We start from the raw sequence: 21,295 nt of genomic DNA on the forward strand, positions 1-21,295 counted from the left end.
TGTGTGAAAATTTATGGCGTGCTCGAAAATTGTTTGCGACGCATGTTAAGAGTTTGCCAAAAAGAATTGCCTACATACACAAAGGCACAGCTACATACAGAAATACATAAATACATGTGTACATGTGTATGTATGTATATACAAACGTCCACACTTAATTATGCATGCAATGTTTTGTTTATCCGAAGCTCACGAGAGCTTTCAGCTGAAGAGTGTAACGAGCGAGAGAGTAAGTGCGAATGCGAGAGCACGAGAGAGTGAGGGCACAGGTTGCCGGCTAGTAGCCGGTTAGCCGGCACTGACCACTTATAATGGGAGCGAAAGAGTGAAAGAGCGAACGAGTGCGGGAGTGGATGAGTGGAGGAGAGCGCAAAAACCGGCTCACAGTGGGCGATCAGCTGACGTTTGACTAAGCTATGTTATTATTGTTTTCTACTCTGCTCTGCGTCGTCTGCGACGCAGCAAGAAGCTCGCTGCCGTTGACCTATGCAAAAAGCTTGAACGCAATTTTTGTGCGCTCAGAGCTTGAGGCGCAACCACTGTGCGCTGCCGCCACGCGATCATCACGTCGAGCGTTGAGAGCTGAGCATTGAGCGTCGAACAACGAAAGTCGAACGTCGAACGTCGAGCGTCGAGCAGAGGACGGGCAACTCGACAAGCTTAAAATTGTATGTCGCAAACTTGAACGGTTTAGTTACCGAGTGATAGCCAAAAGGGGCACGAGCACAAGAATTTTGGACCAGTCGGTGTCAGTGTGCGCTGTGATGTGATGTGAGACAGTAGAGCGATGCTCTAAGATCTACTACAGCAAACAAAATATAAAGAAACGTAACTAAATGTAATCTAGCAACTACACAAAATATAGAAAGTGCAGTGACGCGAGAGCGAAAAATAAAAGCGCGCAAGCAAAGAAAATAGTAATATTAATAAAAGAAGGTGTAATATAGAGGTGCAAAGTGAATAAACTGCACAGAGCCACAGAAGCCGTGAGCCGCAGCATGTGAAGTCGTCGGGCGCAGCAGCGGAAAAGCGAACATACAAAAGAAACGATATTTATGCTCTGAATATTGGGAGAGCTTACAAAATTTACGTGGCAGGTGTGTAGAGCGTTTCGTTACCTCTCCCTCTCCCTCTCCCTCTCCGTCTCTCGCTCCCTCTCTCTGGCTCCGGCCCCCGCTACCCCAGCCGCATTCCACACAGATTGTGCACATAATCTATATAAGTATAAGTGCGATGGCATTTTACGTTTGCGTCCAAATCATGGGCACAGTCGCCGCACAGTTAGCAAAGTGAAGGGCTCCCGCACCTTATAAATGTTGTACTCTCTATGCACATATTATAGCCGATTATATAAGCCAACATTAGCTCTTTTTCTGTTGATTCTCTAGTGCGCTGGGGCCTTGGATAGTAAGGCAGACGTACAAACACACACACATACACACACACTCGCATGCAGAGAGACATAACTGTATGCTATTTAGATAAGATAGAGCATATCTAATAATATCACAGAAAATTAAATGAGCATAGCGCAGCGCATAACGTCACATAGTCAGTGTGTGTATGTAGGTGTGTTTGTGTGTGTATTAACAAAAACAAATAAGAAATAAGAAAAACTAAGCTAAAAGAAACAGAAATATGTTGTTTATATTATGGAGCTAAGGTTTCCAGTTCCGTTCCATTCCATTTCATTCATTTTGATTTGATTTTTGGTCGCCAACTATATTTAAACATTATTCATTGGCATTTCGCTAAATAATAAACAAATTATAAATAGGTAACTTAATAAATGTACAGTAAACGAGAAACTAAACAAACGCACACAAACATTCAATTGTACACCACAGAGAGAGAGGGAGAGAGAGAGAGACACACATATGAAAAACGCACACAAAACCAAAAGTTTTTAAATTTTTGCTTAGCAGCAGCAGCGGTACGCATACATTCAAATGAAAATATACTGCACAGCTGTGTATGTATGTGTGTGTGTGTGTGTGTTTTTGTATTTTGTTTACACAAAATCAAGGTTAAAAGCGCAAAGCGACATGCGTAAAAGGTGGAAGCAAATAAATATATCGCTCAATAAACGAGCAATGATCGAATAATTGTATGTATCTTTGGGTGTGTGTATGCATGTGTGAGCTTGGGAGTGTGTACGTGCGTATGCTGTGGTCGCATTATCCGAAAGTACCAAAAATGAGCCATGGAACTCTATTAAAGCGTAAAGCGTGAACTAGTTGAGTGGAGTAGCAGCAACAGCAGCAGCAGCATCGCCATCGGCAGAGGCAGAGGCAGTGGCAGAGGCAGCGACAGAGTTGGCGGCGGTGTTCATGGCTGCCAAGTAAGCTGAGCCGTCGCAGAAACCAGAGCAAATACAAAACAGAACAGCAAAAAATAACAGCAAAATCACCAACAACAAGAAAGTAAAGCTTACTCTCCGCGTAAGAGTCGAAGCTTTCATACTCTTTGCGCGGTAAATTCCTCTTCTTCTTGTTCTTCTTATTTTTTGGCAGAGTAAAGGTCGAAAATAAAACTCTAACTGAGACATACATAAGTTGACATCAATTGAAAGTGTCAGCTAAGGTTTAAGCGCATATTAAATTGGCGATCGGCGCTTAATCCGATTATATTAATATGATTAATTATATAAATTCAAGATTTGCATTGCCCGCTGCCAATCAACGGCTGCTGTTCTGTTTTTGGAATTTTGGCAACCCTTCTCAAGTGATGATAAATGATCTTCAGACGTTCAGAGTCTGATAACAAATTATTACAAATATTTAAATTTTTAAATAAATTTCCTTCTTCGCTGAGATAATATCCCTGCGTTTGGGTTCTCTTTTGTTTCCGGCAAAAGCTTTAGATAACGCAAACAAAGGTTTTCTATATCTTTATACATAAGTGTGTGTGTGTGTGTGTGTGTGTGTAGAGCTAATTAGCTTGCCGTGCAATGTAAAAGATATTGCTCTGTTTTAACCTTTGGATGACATCAGACTGATATTTACATAGCGCTGCTGAGCCACTACTGGTATTAACGTCTTATATTTTTATCTATGGCGATTCACGCACAGCCATACATTCCTATCAACTCGGCTATCTTATTGATATAAGCAATCAGATAAGTCTCTTCTGGCTTACAATTCGCACTGCGCCGTTGCTGCAAAGTTGAAAGGAAAGCAATTATGCCCAGCTGCAAGTGTATGTATGTATGTATTTAGGGGCGATCGGCTCCACACAGACCAAGGCAAAATGTCTAGAGCATAACCGATGAGCCGGCCAGCCCAGAGCCCAAAGCGCTGCCTATGTTTTGGCCCGGTTGCAATGCGTGCAAAAGAGATGACGAACTTAATTTGCTGCGGTAGCTATGGCAACAGTCGAGCCGCAGCAGCAGCAGCAGCAGCAGCAACAGCACACACACACAGATGCACACCCTCTTACCCAGCAGCTGCCACCCTCTTGCCTGCTCTTTCAAGTGGTGCTGCTATTGCTGCCTTTGCTTTTGCTGCTGGCTCATCAAAAAAGCCAAAAGTTGTTGAACGTGAAATTATTGTACGCGAACACGAGTAAATACGCCAGCACACATGCACACACACACACACTCACTCGCTCACACATACATATGTACACACACTTGCATAAGAGCGAAGACCGTCAACTTCGACGTCGCTGCTGCTGTTTTGCATGTGTAGCATCTCAAGATAAATAACAAAACAAAACAGCAACAGCAACAACAACAAAAGCACAAAAAAGAACAGCAACAACAACAGTTAAAAAGCGCAAAGCGAAGGCATGAAATAGATGCATCAGATTTCGCATTCAAGTGAAATTTATGGCAATCATAAAGCTCATCTTGCTTTCGAGGTAAAAACTTACTTACAAAAAAAAGAGAAAAAAGCAAAAAAGTAAATACGAAAAAAATGCTGCCAAAGTCTTGACTATGAATCGCCAAGTGTTGAAGCAGGCTGTTAGGAGAGGGTGGGTGGGCAGAGAGAGCGAAAGCCCGAGCGAGTGAGAGAGATAGAGATGGAGAGTAAGCGAGGGAACAGACGGCGCAAACAGCAGACGCAAGTACTTATCGCTGTCGGCTACAAAGCTCCATTATGCTCATAGATCGTTGTTGGTGTTGTTGTTGTGGTTGTTTTTGTAGCTGTAGCAGTTGTTCCTGTTGTTGTTGTTAATTTTTAAGCAGACAACATAGCGCTCAAGACCTCAGAGCGAAACGAAGTGTACTACGTAGAGCTCAAGTGCTATCAAACCTTAGTCATCTACACAAATATGTTGAGAGAGCGAAAGAGAGAGCAAGAGCGATAAAGAGAGACAACGAGCGAGAGAGATAGAGAGAGAGAAACAAATAGGGGACAGTAAGAGAGGTCGAGAATGAAACACTCACACAAATACAGATTACAGTTTCGCGTACCGTACATAAGTACACCTGGTGCAAACAGTAATATTAGCTGGAAATAAGTATGAGTAAATATGTGTCCATTAGATAGTTGGATGAAAAAGCAAAGCCCAAGCCCCAAAAGACAAAGAGTATGGGAAAAGGTGTATTGGATAAGAAAGTTTGCGGAATGTGGCGAAAGAGAGAGAGGGGGGATGAGACAGAGAGCATGCAGTTGGGTTAAGAGAAAGCCAAGTTAAGCGCATAATTGAACTCTCATACAACAAAATTTGTCTACAATTTCCGCCACATTATGAAAAGTTTTCCCATTATATTTTCCGCCGAAAATTTAGCTGCAAATATTTTAGGCAAGTTTTGCTCAATTTAGCCAACAAACTGTATAAATCAAAATTGATTTGTTTCAGCTACATAAAACTAATGCAAACTCTTGTTCATTCCAAGATATTTTATAATTTTTTTCTTTAAAAAGAATGTTGCTCCAGAATTTCCAAAAGTTTATAGAATAATGCCTTGTTTAATAAATCACAAAAAGGTTTGTTTAAACATAAATTAAAAGTTTTCAATTCAGCAGAGTTCGCTTTATGATTATTATTTTTTTTTTTTTTTTGGCAATATATTGTCCATGTAGCATTTAATAAATATAAAACTCAAACACAGAAAAAAGTTAAATCAAATTTGATTCTATATAAATGAAATAAAACGTTTCAGCTATTAAAGCTTGATTGAGTTCAACAGAGTTTGAATTAATTATTCCAATTAATTCAATCTTGAAATATTTTAAAAAATCTAAAATTAAAAATATAAGTTTAAACAAATTTGTTTGATTAAAAATAATTAGTCTCAAAAATGTAGTATCATTCACAAGTCTGAATACATTTTTCAAGAAATGGAAAGACTTAAAAATCAGGAATGCTAATAATGTTCAGCTATAAAAATCTTACCTCACTGAATTCGCGTTTTCCCTATAAATATAAAATAAACTACCGAATTTCTGGAATACCGGCTATAATTTTTGGATATTGTAAACGAAAAATCCTTTTGAGTTAATTAAAAACTGTTTTATTCGTAGAACATGGGTTCAGCAGAGTTCGCTAAATTGTTTATGTTTAAACGTAAATTGTCTGGCGGAAAATGTGTAAACAATTCATTGATTATGCCAATTTGGAAAGAGAATATTTTTATCGAATTATGACTCTACGGCGCTGTTTATAGATCACATTTCAGGCAAATTGAACAGTCTATCATCATACCCTTAACTCGATGCGGTAAACAAATATACTGAACGAGCCCGTCATGCATCACAATCGCCATTCCATACATAGTCATAATCTAGAATCGAGTCATCAATTTCGTCAATATTTAGAGCTGATGCAAGCGGTGCATTGAATTGAAATAATAATAATAAAAAAAGAAACGAACCGCAATGGGCATCCAGCTCAGAGACACTCGAAACCGGTGACCACAAAACAGACCGAAACCGATACAGATAGCGATACCGACACCGACACCATCGAAACAATTTATTATACTTTTCTATGGGCAGCAGCATTTCATTCGCATTTCATTCACTGGCAGTCGGAAGTGTGCAATCGTCATTGTTGTTGATTAATTAACAATTCGATTAACTGCATGATTGATAGTTTTCAATTGTATTCACGCAGTTCTCATTCTCATACTCATTCCCCTTCCCATTCTCTTGCTCACGCTCATGTAAAGCAAAAGTTTCAGCTACACTTTTAAGGTAGCCTGCAGGTGGACTAGAATAGCTTTGTCACCTTCAAGTGGATTCATCAATTGTAGCAACTGTCAGTGTTTGTCCTTCAATCATTTGATTGAAAGCCTACCGAAATGCCTTTCTCTTTTTTCGCATAACAAGTGAATTCAAACTTGTTTACTCTCTTCAATGGGTTTTTCAGTTGAGAGAAGTTCATATGGGTTTTCTTTCATTATTTTAAGATTTTATTGAAAGCAATTGAATTGAAGGATGAGCCAAAGAGAGAGAAAAGCTACAACTCTCTAAATTTTCAATGGGCACAACAATTTCCATATTTTTCAATTGGTTGAAAACATTTCCATTTAACACTTTTTTTTTTACATCTAGCAAGTACATTTCAGAGAAGACATTGCTGATATTTTCAATCTTATCAGCATTTGAGTACAAGCATTTGACACTAAATAGTTACTCTATTCTCTATAGTCTACTCTTTACTACATAGAATAGAAACATAGCTCTCGAGAAAACATTTATCTCAACTGGGGCTATAGGCTGAAAGGTTAACCTGTAGCCCCAGTTGCATTCGTTCGTTGCTCAATCATTTCAACAGTTGATTGAAAGCATTTGAATAGTCTGGCCTCTTCATTAAACGAGCATCTTTTACGCATTCACCCTCCTTCTCTATCTCTCTCTCTCTCTCTCTCTCTCTCTCTCCCTCTCTGTCTCACACACAGACTCTTCTTCCCACTATCATCAATTTCATGGAGAAGTCTTTCAATCATTTTAGCATTTGATTGAATGCAGCATGAAAAGAAGATAACCCACGATTTGTTTGTCCGTCCGTTCGTCCGTTCGTCTGTCCATCTGTCCCGCCGTTCGTTTCATTCTGTTCACTTGATTGTGAGCCCCACGAAATGCCGCAGTGGCAACAAAATTAATGCGAGCCACAATCTCAACCTGAGACACTACCTGAAACTCGTCCCATGCCGCATGTGGCACGTTTATCAGCTTCTGCCTTGCCTTTGCTGCCACTTGGGGGCCCCCAAAAACACTTTTCAGTTTTCAGTTTTTGTTTTTGCGGCATCTCGAACGAGATACGCCAGTATCATGAGAGTGAAATGTGTGTGTGTGCCTGCGTGTGTGCGTGTGTGTGTGTGTGTATGTGTGTGTGTGTGTTTGCCCAGTTGCTGGGTTTTGCTTTCGGGTTGCCTCCGGTCATTAAAACTATTCGCACAAATCCAAAAAAGGTTGCTATTTATAGCAGTGATACAGCCTCGTCTGCTGGACCGACCGCTTGTCCGCTCCTCTGCTCCCCCGCTCCTCCGCTCGATCGACCCGCCGGCCGGCCGGCCGTCCGCCTGTGACTTAGTAACGCTTCTCGGTGTGTTTACTGCCTTGTTTTGTACTGCAATTAAATTAAAATAAATAAAAACAGCACTAAACACTTATCAGCGGCAGGTCGAAAGACAAACACTCTGCCAGGCAGGAACTCAGAGCACTTTACATCAGATAGATGTTATATGCTATGACTATATATTGTCGTCAATTCCATGGGCAAAGTTTCAGTTCAACGATCCAATGCGTGTTTATATAAGTTAGAAACGGAACTGAAACATAAAGTTGGTACTCAGAGTGGGTTTCAAAGGCTATAAATTTACTGTACATACATTATCAATTGTTTGTTATCAAAATCCAAATTTTTATGGTTGATTTAAAGCTTAAAGATTGAACGTAAATGTTGCTGGCTTAAAAATATATAAAAAATAATATATATAAATATATAAATATATAAAAAATATATTTATAATAAAATTACAATAACCCATGATTCTGAAAAGAATCCATTATATTTCTACAAAGAAATTTCTACCGCTAACAGTGTTGAGCTCAAGTAAAGTTACAGAAAAGCAGAAATAGATAGATATTTAGATAAATTTGAGGAAGATAGAAGACAAAGATGTAGCTCGATATATAGGTAGATAGATGTAGTAGACATATATGTATATAGCATATAAGTATATATATAAAGATATACATATATATTTTAGGGCTTTATACAAAAATATTTTTTTATAACATTACAAAAACGTTTTAAAGAAGTCTAGCCTCCAATATTTTTAAAATAAAAAGACAAATTAAAATGCATTTTTTTTGTTAAATTAATGTGAATAAGAAATAAATAAATAAAATGTTTATATTTATTTTGGAGAGAAAGGTCTGATGTAAAAAATAGTTCAGCCTCGAGACTCTGAAGAAAGACGCGGTCCATAAGCGTTTTTTGATTACTTGAAGAAAAAACTAAAGGCAAAAGCAGTTCATATTAAATATTTTCATTGTATGTACTTAGAAATAAATAAAAATCAGCTTCCAACCAAACTTATGACCTTAAAATATACATATGTACAATGCCCTGTATACAAATATATAATATAAAGAATACATATAGGGAAAAAGTGGATTAGTATAGAAATACATAAAATATTGTATAATAGCCCACTACATACCCTAACTAAAATACTAGTTCAAGCCAAGCAGTAAATTATTACAGCTTAATTAAATCAACTACAAATTCCACTGTTCTCACTGAACAACCCAATCAAAGCGAAATACCCATATTTGGTTAGGGTATTTCAACTATATTATATTTTTGTGCTCACTCTGTTGTCCATTTAAAGTGAATAAAACTACGGCGTAAACATTTTTTTCTTTTTTTGTATTTGACAATTAATTTTTTATTTCCTCTCCTTTCTTTTCAGATGAAATACAACGAAATTCAATTGGTTTTGATTTTGCAATAAAAAACAAACATATATAAATATATATATACATATATACAGTTGATTCTGATACGGCGCGGCTTCAAGGCTAAATTGATTGAGTCGAGGATATCGGCAGAGCGCGAGCACATCATAAATCCATATAGAAAATGCTGAAGCTGCACAAGTCCAGGTGCGAGCACCTGTTAATAACCATCAGCCTGCTAATCTATACCGGGAACCAGCTGAATGTCGTCAGCGCAACGACACGTAAGTCTGCCAAATATTTGCCTCAGTTTTAAATTGTACTCAGATGTATATATTTATCTCTATATGTAAATATGTCTCGATCTGTGCAAACATCATTATTTTTTCATTGCGGCTATCTGTTCATGATCTTATCAAATTGTATGAGTATTATTGTGTACATTATAATTGTTTGCACTATGCCAAATAAGAGGCTATTGTTCAGCTTGAAGAGACCGCAGGCCAACAGGTGGAAAACGCGTTCGTTCACCTGCAATTGTAATCCGTAGAGATGTAGCTGCAAAGAGTAGAATATGAAATTGATGTTTTATATATAAAGATACTTCATAAAGATGAAGTAGTTAGGGGTTTAGGTTACATATATGTATACATGTATTAAAACTGATCTAGTACTTACATATCTATATATACATATCTACAGACAGGGTGATTACGTGTTTAAACTATTTGTAATAGTATATATAATATATCCATATGTACTTTATATTCCTTATCAAACTGCTCTATGAATCAGTAGAATATGCGCTTGTTCTATTATTAAGTATATGCTCATAGTAAAGTAGCTGTATATACATATAAGAATACTTATAATACATATGTGTTTATAAACACACATTTGGCACACTTTTTTATATTTTCTTGAAAATTAATATAAAACTGTATTAATGGAAAATTTGCGAATATAATCGTTTAATTTTATTATCTAACAAAATGTATTTCACTTAAATCGGACTGTTCGTTGATGAGATATATCTTTTTAAACCTGAAAAAATCTCTAATATATATAATAAAAGTTATAAAGAAATATGTGAAAAAAATAAATGTTATATTATGAAAGCAGTGCATATATAATAATATATTTTCTATAATAGTTCAAAAGCCAATATTTTCTATACTATATATTGTATATACATATTTTTTTAATTTTACCCACCGTTTGGCTAAGAGCCTTGCTGCAGTCTACGGGCACATCCTTCACGCCCGCACTGAATATGTAACGCGTTTTCCGAAAGATCTGCTGGAGTCGATGCGTGTGGCCAATGACTAGAGTCAGCTGGACGAAGACAGCTACATTGAAGACCGTTGCCTCGACATTCCATGGGGCAGGCTCATGAAATTTGCGCAGCCACCAGTTGCTGAAGGTCACAAAGTAGCTGAAAAAGGAATGCATAATGCTCTCGACGGCTACGAAAATCACAAATAGGACCAGCTGAACGTTGTGGAGCGAGCAGAGCCGCAGGCTGAGCCTCAGCAGCTGGCGATGCAGGCGCAGCAGACGCCACAGCTCCAGCGCGAGCCAGCGCTGCTGCGAGTCCAACAAGCGCTGGCGATGGGGCAGGCAGCGTGTAAACAAAGCCTCATGGCTGTGCACGGCATCGGCCAGCAGTTGAGCCAGAAGGAGATTGCAATGATGCGACAGATGGCTAATTAGCAGCAGAGCCAGCAAATAGAGTGCCAAGCTCAGCTGGAGACAGAGCTGGCAGACGTAGACGAAGAGCACGGCGCAGAAAAACAGCGAGCTGCGATGGGCCTCGACATCGAAGCGCAGCAGAAACACGGTGTAGCTGCAGGAGCAGGCTATGGAGACGGCCAGGGCGTAAATTGTCAAATGGTCACGCGTGTGCAGCCGGTGGGCGGAGCTCTGCAGCCGGGACGTGTGCAGCAGCGCGAACAGCTGGCGGCAACACCAAAGCAGCTTATTTGCCAAGACGATAAGACGACACTGGCGGCTCGTGTGCCGGTAGAGCGTGAGCACAGCTGAGCCCAGCAGCAGCGCATATCGATGGCAGCCGACCATGAGCAGCAAGTGATTCTGGCGCAGGAAATCCATGCGTGTGATCACCATCCACATGGCGACCGGCGAGAAGCCGAGCACAAACAACAACACCAGGCAGCCATGCAGGCGCCAATACCGCTCGCACTTGACAGGCGCCACACCCACGCCCACACGCCCGCTGAGCATCTGCCAGGAGGCGGCAGTCAGGCCCAAGAGCTGACTCAGCAGGTGCAAAACACGCAGCGTGCCACTCGTTAGCAATTGTAGCAACAACATAACTACGAACACTAAACGCCACAAACTGAATCGAGCTACTCGGACTAACTGCTGCTGCTACTCCTGCTGCTGCTGCTGCTGCTGCTGCTGCTGCTGCTACTCCTGCTGTTGCTGTTGCTTTTGTGCTCCTGCTGTCAAGCTATGCGTTGTCATAATTGAATCACGATTATCTGGCCATGGCTATTAGCCTGATTGAATTCCACTTAGCCCAGGCGTTGACTTCACTCAGCCAGAGCCAGCACAGCGCAACGAGCGACCACGAAGCGGCCCTGAAACAAAAGGATTCTATGAAATATCAAACAAGAAACAAGCTTCAACTGCAAACAGATCGAAGATTAAATGCTCTTTGAGGGCATTTCCATTATAGGGAAATTTATTAGAGTCAGCTTAAGCTGATGTCTTGTAGAAGATAGTGAGCTTTGATTTAGTCTGTAGAATTATATATGTAGATACTTACATATATTACTTATATATATTACATTATTTCTGTCAAAGCTGTAATACCTTCACTTAGTGTATATAAAAGGGTGAAAAATCAGCTCAGCAACTCGACACGCAACCTTGACTAAACCTTGTTATAACGGCGATAATTAAAGATAAACCAAATAATAAATACATAAATATTTATGTTAGCCTAAGAATAAAGCTTATAGAGCAAAAGGAAATGAGAACAATGAATGGGATTGTAAGCAAAATATGAGTAATATGAGAACAATAGTTTATAGAGTAATGAAAGTCGAAAGAGAGGGAGAGAAAGGAAAGAGAGAGAGGGAGAAGGAAGGAGTGAGAAAGAGAGAGGGAGAAGGAGGGAGGAAGAGTGATAAAAATTTACATATTATATTTAGATGAATAATGCTTGTGTAAGAGCTTTAATTTAGAAGGACTCGAAATACGAGATATATTATACGCAAGTTCTTTAAAAACTGTTCCATATATAATACTATTTTCTTGATTTAAATTTTATAAATCTTTTAAGTAATTTAAATAGCTTAAAACATTTTTAAAACTAAATTTAAAAATTAAAATTATTTAATAAGCATGATACTACATTTTTACATGAAATTTTCCATTTAGGAATAATTTGCTGCTATCTTCAGCTAGTCTCACATCAACTTTCTATACATAAGCATATATCCACAGTAGTTTTCGTAAGTCTTATCTTTGTGAATGCTTCAAGGCAAAATCTGCGATTTCTTAAGAACTCTTGATGCCGTCAGTCATCTAGATTAGCCTAATCTGACAGAGCTTGGCGCAACTTTCCGCTGATTACATGCCAATCCAGAAATTCTCAGGTATGCTAACCATTAAGCTACCAGGCTTTCAGCTGTCTGCGAAGACATGCTTTCTCATTTCATTTCGTTTCTTTTCTTTTCATTTCATTTCTTTTTAAATCGTGAGTCCAATCAGTGTCAAAAGATAAACTAACAATTTAAATTTGTGCCACAGTTCGGCGGTTCGGGGTTTGGTACGATTTGGCTTCGCTTGTTTTGGCTTGGCTTGGTTTGGTTTGGTTTGGTTTGGTTTGGTTTGGTTCGGTCTGGAATCCGGGGTCTGAAGTGACTTTTGTGGGTGAAAAATGTGCCCCTTAGCAAAACTACAAAACGTTGTCGTTCTCTGCGTTTGTCGTTGTGTTATTAAAAAAGTTTTCGCTTTAAAGAGTTTTCCCCCCTTTTTCTTTTTCATGCAACATAAAATGCAAAACACTCGAGTTGTATATGTACTTTAGCCTTTATGGTAAACTTTCCACGCTGTTTATAAGTTTTTGCAGAGAGCGAACAAAAGCAACAACAACAAAAAGGGGAGCAACAAAAAAAAAAAATTGTTTAAAAAAATGTTGGAGAAACGAAAAAAAAAAAAAAACAACAAAAAATATGTCCATGTTGCAGCAACTTTCTGTGTGCTTTGTCCTGTTATTGCCCTCACTTCCTCTCTTCCACTCCAGTCGCCTCACTCTGCAGCCCTCATTGCCCTCCCCCTCCCCACCTCTCTCTCTACTGCTCTCTGCCCTACCCTCTATAGTCGTCGAGTGTGCGGTTTTTATCTTGGTTATATGACTGCGCTGAGTCCTGTCTCGACTTGGATTGGCCTGGCTTGGCGTGGTTTAGCCTGCTCCTGTGCAGCTCTTCGGCTGTTTGACTGCCTGACTGAATGGCTGGATGACTGGTTGACTGGTTGACTGACAGTTGTTTGGCATTGCAGTCTCACACTCCGACTGCTAATTCATTCACATTTTACGCTGTTTCGCTTAGCAGCGCCATTGAAACTGTATTTTGTGTCCAATATGGCCTGCTTGAGATACCCTGTAAATATGAAGAGTGCTTGAACAGGGGGTTTATGAAGCCTGCATTTAGAATGACCTCAAATCGGGTGGAAATAATCTGTGAATATATATGCAATATGCTCTGCTTGAGATACCCTGTAAAATATGCTTTTGTGTTGTTTCATTAGCTCAACTCGAAGCGAAATAATTCGATAAACATCTGTATATTTGTATGTATGAATAGCTTGTAGCTGATATATAAATTTCTTAAATCTTAAACCTATTAAAAATAGTTTACTCTGGATATTATATCCTTATTTTTACACAATCTTCTTCTTCTTCAACTTGACATCTTTTAGTCGAGCATATCCCAATACAAAACTATTCCAAACTATCTATGTATATGTATTTGTGTGTACGTGCAGCACACAAAAACTTCTAAAACCAAAGTGCTATTTCCCCTTAAGCCCCCCACCCGCCCACGCCCCTGCCCCAGTCTTGGCCAGCTGGCGCTTCACATCAAAGTCAAATCGCGCACTCAATATAAAATGTGAGAGCGGTGAACAAGTGTCCCAACTGTCTAAGCTGGACCCGCTGATAAGACCCGACGACAGCAAACCGACAAAATCTAAAAAGTTAACAAAAAACGGCAAAAAAAAGAAGATGAAAATGAAGATGAAGAAGAAGAAATTAAGAGAAAAAAATCTTTAATTAAATAAAGTGTAAGAAAGTTGTTGAAGGCCACTCAAAGAGAGAGAGAGGTGAAGAGAGGGGGAAGGGGAGAGCTGAGGAGAAGTTCAGTGACGCGACTGCATGAATTTTCCGCTGTACATCAAACGAAGTACCAGAGAGAGGGGGAGCGGGGTAGTGACTCCGTGACTCCTAATTTGTGCAAGCTTTGTGAAGCTTTCCACTTGCGCGCAAATCAAGTCGATTTTTATATAAGATATTTACTTTTGAATTGGCTAAAGGGCAAAGTTCATTGTTTTCTGCGTGAAAAACTTGCAGGAAACAAAGAGCAGAAACTGAAAAAAATAAAAATAAAAAATAAAAATAAAATAAAGAAAATAATCAAAATAAAAAGAAAAGAAAATTTTAAGAACAGCAGTAAAAAAGTGAAAAGTTAAATGGAATTCCCATTATATGGGCGAGTGAAAATGACAAATTAACTTGAGCTCAAAGGAAGCCGCAAAGTTTCGCAGCTGCCAAACCCAATTGGCAAACAAAAGTGCGGCTGAGTGTAAAGGTAAACGCGAGACTTTAGTGAAAGGTTGCCAACGGGTACATAAGCAACCAGCACACACACACACACACACACACACATATACAGGAGACAAGAGATAGAGAGAGAGGGAGTAGCCACCACAGACATTGTCGATTCAATTAGAGATAACGCGACACGAAGAAAGCTGCGAATTTCTTGTTAACTTATAATTATATATGCACATTGAATTTGCAGTCTAGTGTAAAAATTTATAACCTGAAGAAAAAGGATGTCAATAGAGCTGTGTATCTTATCAGTTAATGTGTGTGTGTGTGTGTGTGCGTATCTTTTGTATAAGCGTTTTCCGGTGAATGAACTTAAATTGGGCTAAAATACACAGAGTGCGCAAAAAGGTCTTTAAATAGAGGCAAAGGCGGCTACAGAGGACAGACTCTTGTGATGAATAGAAAAAAGTGGAAAATATAATAAAGTCTATACAAAGTCTTGAAATGTAATAATAGAAAGATATAGGAAAAAAAGGAGAGGGAGAAAGCGACAGAATTAATTTATAATTAATTCAGTCCTACGATTTGGCCAGATTTTCTGCTCTTCAGATTTTCTCTTGTGAGTAAGATTTTTAACATATAATAATTATAGCAATGTAATTTATTATAATGATAAATATCATATTTATTCTCGCATATATTAACTGAAACTTATTTACTTAGGATTTAGTCAGTGCTTTACTAAGAGGTGTCTTTCTCACAAACTGATAATGAGAGCCTTTCCACTATGATGATTACTCTAACATAATCTATTTACATAATGATGATTAGCATAAACATAATTAATATAGAACTCGATATCCTATAATTACAAATAATACCATATTTAATATTAAATAATTATTTTAATTTTATTTATTTATATGTATTGTTAAACAATTTCTTAAAATAACAATTAAGCTAAGAATATTTTTAATATTATTAACTATTTAAATATTTGCCTCACACAACACAACAAAAAGGTGAAGTCGACTTCACAGCAGATGATCAGGAATACGACTGAAGTGGTGTAGCACCTGGCTCACCTTTATATCCGAATTTCTAGTCTAGTTTGAGGTCGGGGTCGAGCTCGAACTCTGGAGTCGAGCCTGAACTTGTTGCACCACTCGATCATTTAAGGAGAGAGATTAAAGTAGTTTCTACTGTGTCAAACATAAGCTAAGCGTGCTCTTAATACCAGAACTAATACTGCTACACACAAATGCAAATATTAACGACCTACCTATGTATATATTTATGTATTATGAATACTGTCACGCCTTCTGCTGCCTTTCCAATGGTTTCAATATCAACTAAAACTAAAATATTGATTTTGAACATATATATGAAATTGATATTATTATGTTAGACAGATGATATTCGATATTAGCTCTGTGTATAGAAAATCTAGAAAAATCCTTATATAATCCTCAGCTAATTTATCAAGCCTTTCCTTTAAGAATTTGCTTATTATTGAAGCAAAACCTTGCTCAGTATAAGTTCTTCTGGACCTGCTTAGCTCTTCCTAAACCAATTCTGACCATTCTCCATTGATTTATTAACGTTCGAGTTTATAACTTAAAATTAAACAATGGTTAATGGGTCCTTCGGTTTAAATATGCTTCATATATATAAGTATAACTCTATAATATCTCTGCATATACGAGTATACCCCTATATATATCTCCACAAAAATCGCTCGGCTACTATTACTTAAAGTACTTTCAGCCTCTATTTAATACATAAAGCTCTGCGCCCGTATACGGGCATAACGTTTTTAAGGATTTAAGCATGTTTCGTGTAAAGTCTCATTCGCGGAATACGTGAACAGCTTTTATTTATTGCATCAGTCATGCCATGTCCATCGATTTATTTAAAAAAGAAAATACGTGATTTTGTCAACGGCTCATAAAAAAGTTCGCTCAATATTTATTTGAATTTCTTTTTTTTTGTATTTTTTACAGAGATGGACTGGCGGCCCATACCGCAGCTCTGTGATCCCATACAATGTCCGGCTGATGCGGACATGGAGTGCCCGGAGGACAGCGCAATACGGGAGATGCGCGAGATAAGCGCCGTGAATCTGTTGAGCTCGAATGCGGTCGGCGGCAGCCCCAGCGGGGCAATGGAGACAACGGAGCGCAGTGTCTACAACAGCAGCCAGGTGCCGGACGAGCTGTTCGCCCTCTGTTGTCTGTCCAAGAAGTGCATGTGCAAGACGTGCTACAACATACCCGGCTGCAACACGGAGGAGGGCGAGGTTGTGGTCGAGCTGCAGCCGGAGGATATGAATACGCCGGGCCACTGCTGTGGCAAATACGAATGCAAGCCGGAGCCCAACTGTTCGGACGTGCGAAACACGAACTATTACTGGCTGCAGAGCTGCCAGCGCTGTCTGTGCAACTCCGGGGCGCGCATTTGCCAGCAGAGCTGTGACGAGGGCAAGAATGCCATCTGCGAGTCAAAGAACCTGAACATGTACTTCAAGGACGGCGACAGCTGGAAGGACGGCTGCTATCAGTGCGAGTGCGTAAAGGGCGAACAGAAGTGCGTGATACCGCTCTGTGCCCATGTCAATTGCCCCAGCGAGCGTCAGGTGATGATCAAGGACCACTGCTGTCCCGTCTGCTGGCCCAAGGGTGCGCCCATGCCCCACGAGAAGCCCAGCAACTATGACGACGGCTATGGCTACGACCACGAGGAGCCAGCACAGCCAGAAACAGATGCCGATGCCGATACCGAAACTGACGCTGAAGCTGAAACTGAAACTGAATTGCCTGTGGTGCCGCTGGCAGATGAGATTATCGTCAGCAGCACCACCACAACCACCAGCAGCAGCACCGCCAGTCGTCCGAGCGCCACACCAAATGCTGAACTAATCGACTTTCCCCGGTTGGACGCCTCAGCTCCGCCCTGCCAGCCGCCCGACTTTCCCAAAGTTGTGGAGGTCGTGCAACGGGATAATTTGCCCAACAATGTCAAGCACATTGCAATTGTGGTGCTCACCCTCATATCATTGTCCGAGTACTTGTATATAAGGCGTCTGCTGGCCAAACAGCGTTCCTACAGGCCCGTCTCCAACTTTGATGACAAGGTCTAGAAAGCGAAAGAGTAGAAGAAGCAGAATAAAGCAAAGCAAAACATGAAATAGAGAAAGGGAAAGAGAAACAATTCAAATGCAACTTTTCATAGCAAGCAAAAACTATTAACTAGAAATTTTGTTTTTTTTTTTTTAATACTATTATTATTATTTGATTACCATAGATATATATCTATATATTTTGTTGTTTTGGTATCTAAAAGATCTCATTTTAATTTCACCCTCACTTCCATGCAGACATACGCCGACGCAAAAGCAAAGTATTCTTATGAAATTACGCGCAAACAAAAGTTACTATAAAATCGAAATCAACTTAAAAGAAATTTCAAACAAAATTATATATATATAAAACATATAGAAAGTAAACAAGACGAAGAAACTTGTTGTATATATGTATGTATGTACATCAAATTGAATGGATAGTATTAAGCACACCAATGTTTTATTATTATAATGCACGAACTAAAATGCCAAAACATATTTAAAGCAAAACAAAAAAAAAATATATATATATATAAAACAACAACAAGTTGGAAACTAAACTCAAAATGATTCACAAACAATCGAGAAACTAAAACTAAATGAAAAGCAAAATGAAATATCCGTTCGTTAAACGTTAGACGAATTAAGTTAGCAGCTAAGCTAGAATATCTATGTGATATTTGTTAATAAGTTTATGTTATAAACAAATGCTATAAACAAAAACTATAAAAAAAAAAAAATAATAATAATTAGAAGGAGCAGGCAAGCTATCAAAAGTATTGCAAATGTATCAATCAATGTGTACATATGTATAGGTTTATATATGTATATATATAGATATATATGTATGTACAGCTGCTGATCGTTGCCGTTAATGTAGTACCATACCATACCATTTAATTATTATCTTTAAAGTCGAAATAAAAAATAAAAACAATCCGAATCAGCAATTGCGAATCATGCCAATCCACATTGAACTTCTTATTGCAACGCGTGCGTCCATCCTGAGCTGAATCACTTTATGGCCAATTTCTGTGGGTTCATTGAGACGTGAATTCAACATTTGCATTCGCAGTCGAAAACGCATTCGCATTCGCATTCGCACTCGCACTCGCATTCGAATTCGAATTCGTGTGCGGCTTGTATATGGTAAGTAAACAAGCAGGAATTGCATTAATCAATCAATAACAAACAATACAATGCAAGCAATAATTAGCATCGAGTGTGTGCACTCAGCGTGCATAATGTGTCTTGCCTCCCACTCCTGCTGCGTCTTTCTCTCCCCCTCGGTGTCTTTGACTACCCGCTTGGACGTAAATATTGCATTTGCCCCTTAAAATGTATTTTATAAATAATTAAATTTTCATTTATTTCATTTCATTTTACGCAGCGGTTTGCGGGAGTTTTGCGTACAGCTCCAAGAAATTTCAATTATGCAATGAAGATTTTCATTTAATTGGAGTTTTGCATGTATATGCAGACAGTAGACTTTTATGCAAATATAATTTAAAATATTTATTATATTTTACTATATATATTTATTCCCTAAAATTTAAGTATTTTATATATTTCATCCTTTAAATTTGTAGAGCTCAGAATGTCTAAAGTAATTCCTTTATCTGTTTCCATAATACTTAGTGTATAGTTTTAGTATAGTAATGCTTATCAGATTGGAGATGAGTTTCAAGACTTCAATTTGATTGAGCTATAGTCCCATAATTAAATGAAACTCTCGTTAATAAACATTTACTACATTTTTTAATAGCTTAGTTAGAATCTGCTAAGATCAATAAAAGTTTTGACTGACTGCCTCTAATTCATCTTCATTCTGATTTTAAACAAAATCAGTTAACATAGCATAGTTAAGATCTGCGGGGAATAAGCATAACATATTGTCTAGGATTTGAAAAATGATTTCTTCAAACTTTTAAGAATAAGTAGAAAAATGAACAAATTCCGAAAACTTGAAAAGCTAAATACATAAGATTCTCTTAGCAACGCAAGGGAAATACGTCACTATAACTTATATTTCCCAGAGACTATGAAAGCCTATCCAGCTTCAGCTTCTCCAATAAAATGATTCTCTGCTCCTCTTATATTCTCTATTTCCAATACTTACAGCATTTCCTGAATATCATATCTTAAAGACCTTCTTTAAGTTAAGCTTAAATATATTACTCAGCTGTTACGCTCGCTCGTGTCACGCATCAGCCGTGTCCCTTTTCTGGAGCTCGCTCGAAATCAAGGCCACAAATGATTTGACTTAAAAAACAAAACAAAGCAACAAAAAATTTCCCCAGAGCCAATGGCAGCTGGCGTAGGTCCTTGACGATTATGGGAAATTGTATGGCTGGGCATAATGTGATGGCATCATATGATTTATAATATATAATAATTTCTATGCATTGGCATCGGGGCACTCAAAAAAAAAAAAAATAAGTAAAAGAGAGTGAGAGTGAGAGAGAGCAGAAAGTAAGAAGGAAAATAAAACCGTTGAAGTGGGCAGTAGGCGGGTCGGTATGGGATGCGAAATATCAAATACAAAATACATAAAGGTGCCAAGGGAATTGAGGGTTGCGTGGGCGCCATACACCTCAACTCACACACACACATACATACATACATACACACCCATACATACATATAGTGGCACTCACACAGAGAGCACATCAGGGGCTCTTCAAGACGGAGAACCCAACAATGTCGTACATTTTGCTTAGATTGTTATCAAAGCCTAAAATGTCATGAATAAAATACACGCAGCGAGCGAAAAGGAGAGAAGAAGCGAGAGAGAGAGAGAGAGAAGTTGGTATATATTTCTATATATATATATATGTGTGCACTTGAGTAGCTGCAACGCCTCTTCGTCCCCTTGGCCACCCACTCATTGACTAGCATAGTGATTTACAAACGTCGGGACTAGTAGGTGCCGTGTCGCTCCGAACGACACGAAGGCGGAGAAGAAGAAGAACAACAACAAGAAGAGGAAGAAGAAGCAGCAAGACTCACCTAATAAAAATGTTGCTTCCGGTTTGAGAGCAAGCTCAAACAAAGTGGGACTGGGACTGGGGTTGGGGTTGGGTGTTGGTATTGGGGTTGGGTGCCCGACTGTTGTTCAGATAGGCGTAAGGACCAATCGCAACAATTTTGCTGAAAGCAAGGCAAATACTCGCATTGTTACAAAGGTTACACGTGTTACGCCTAACGATTGTCGAGCCTCAAAGCGTTAACGTTTTGTATACGGATAAGCAATGGCAAACAGCTGCGGGGCAAATAGCTTCAAAACTGAGCCCGGAAGGGGACACCACCCAACCACCCAACCGCCCAAACACTCAGACCGACCTGCCCCACTAACAAAAGCTGAACAATAACAATGGCTGAACAACAATAGACTTCAAGAGCTCAGATGACACTTTGAGTTATTTTGTTGATGCTGTAAAAACACGAGCGAGCCCTAAGATATGCGATGGTAGATTTATTGGGGCTGCAGATAGAAAAACTCGCAAAAGATGA

General features: G+C 38.8%; 2 protein-coding genes across 2 annotated transcripts; one reads left to right on the forward strand and one right to left on the reverse strand.

Moving 5' to 3' along the window:
* Positions 1-682: 682 nt before the first annotated feature.
* LOC6582596 lies at positions 683-18,748 on the forward strand. The gene is made up of 3 exons (XM_002008260.4): positions 683-1,097; positions 8,873-9,142; positions 16,665-18,748. Exons 2-3 carry the CDS (start codon positions 9,043-9,045, stop codon positions 17,798-17,800), a joined length of 1,236 nt encoding a protein of 411 aa, XP_002008296.1. The 5' UTR covers positions 683-1,097; positions 8,873-9,042; the 3' UTR covers positions 17,801-18,748.
* LOC6582597 (putative gustatory receptor 77a) lies at positions 9,152-11,192 on the reverse strand. Its single transcript, XM_044010117.1, has 2 exons — positions 10,074-11,192; positions 9,152-9,416 (listed from the first exon to the last, which is right to left on the reverse strand). The coding sequence occupies exons 1-2, from the start codon at positions 11,190-11,192 to the stop codon at positions 9,255-9,257; spliced, it is 1,281 nt and encodes a 426-aa protein (XP_043866052.1). The 3' UTR covers positions 9,152-9,254.
* Positions 18,749-21,295: the final 2,547 nt, after the last annotated feature.

Source organism: Drosophila mojavensis, unplaced genomic scaffold, assembly GCF_018153725.1.
Source record: "Drosophila mojavensis isolate 15081-1352.22 unplaced genomic scaffold, ASM1815372v1 contig_74, whole genome shotgun sequence".
Taxonomy (NCBI): Eukaryota; Metazoa; Arthropoda; class Insecta; order Diptera; family Drosophilidae; genus Drosophila; species Drosophila mojavensis.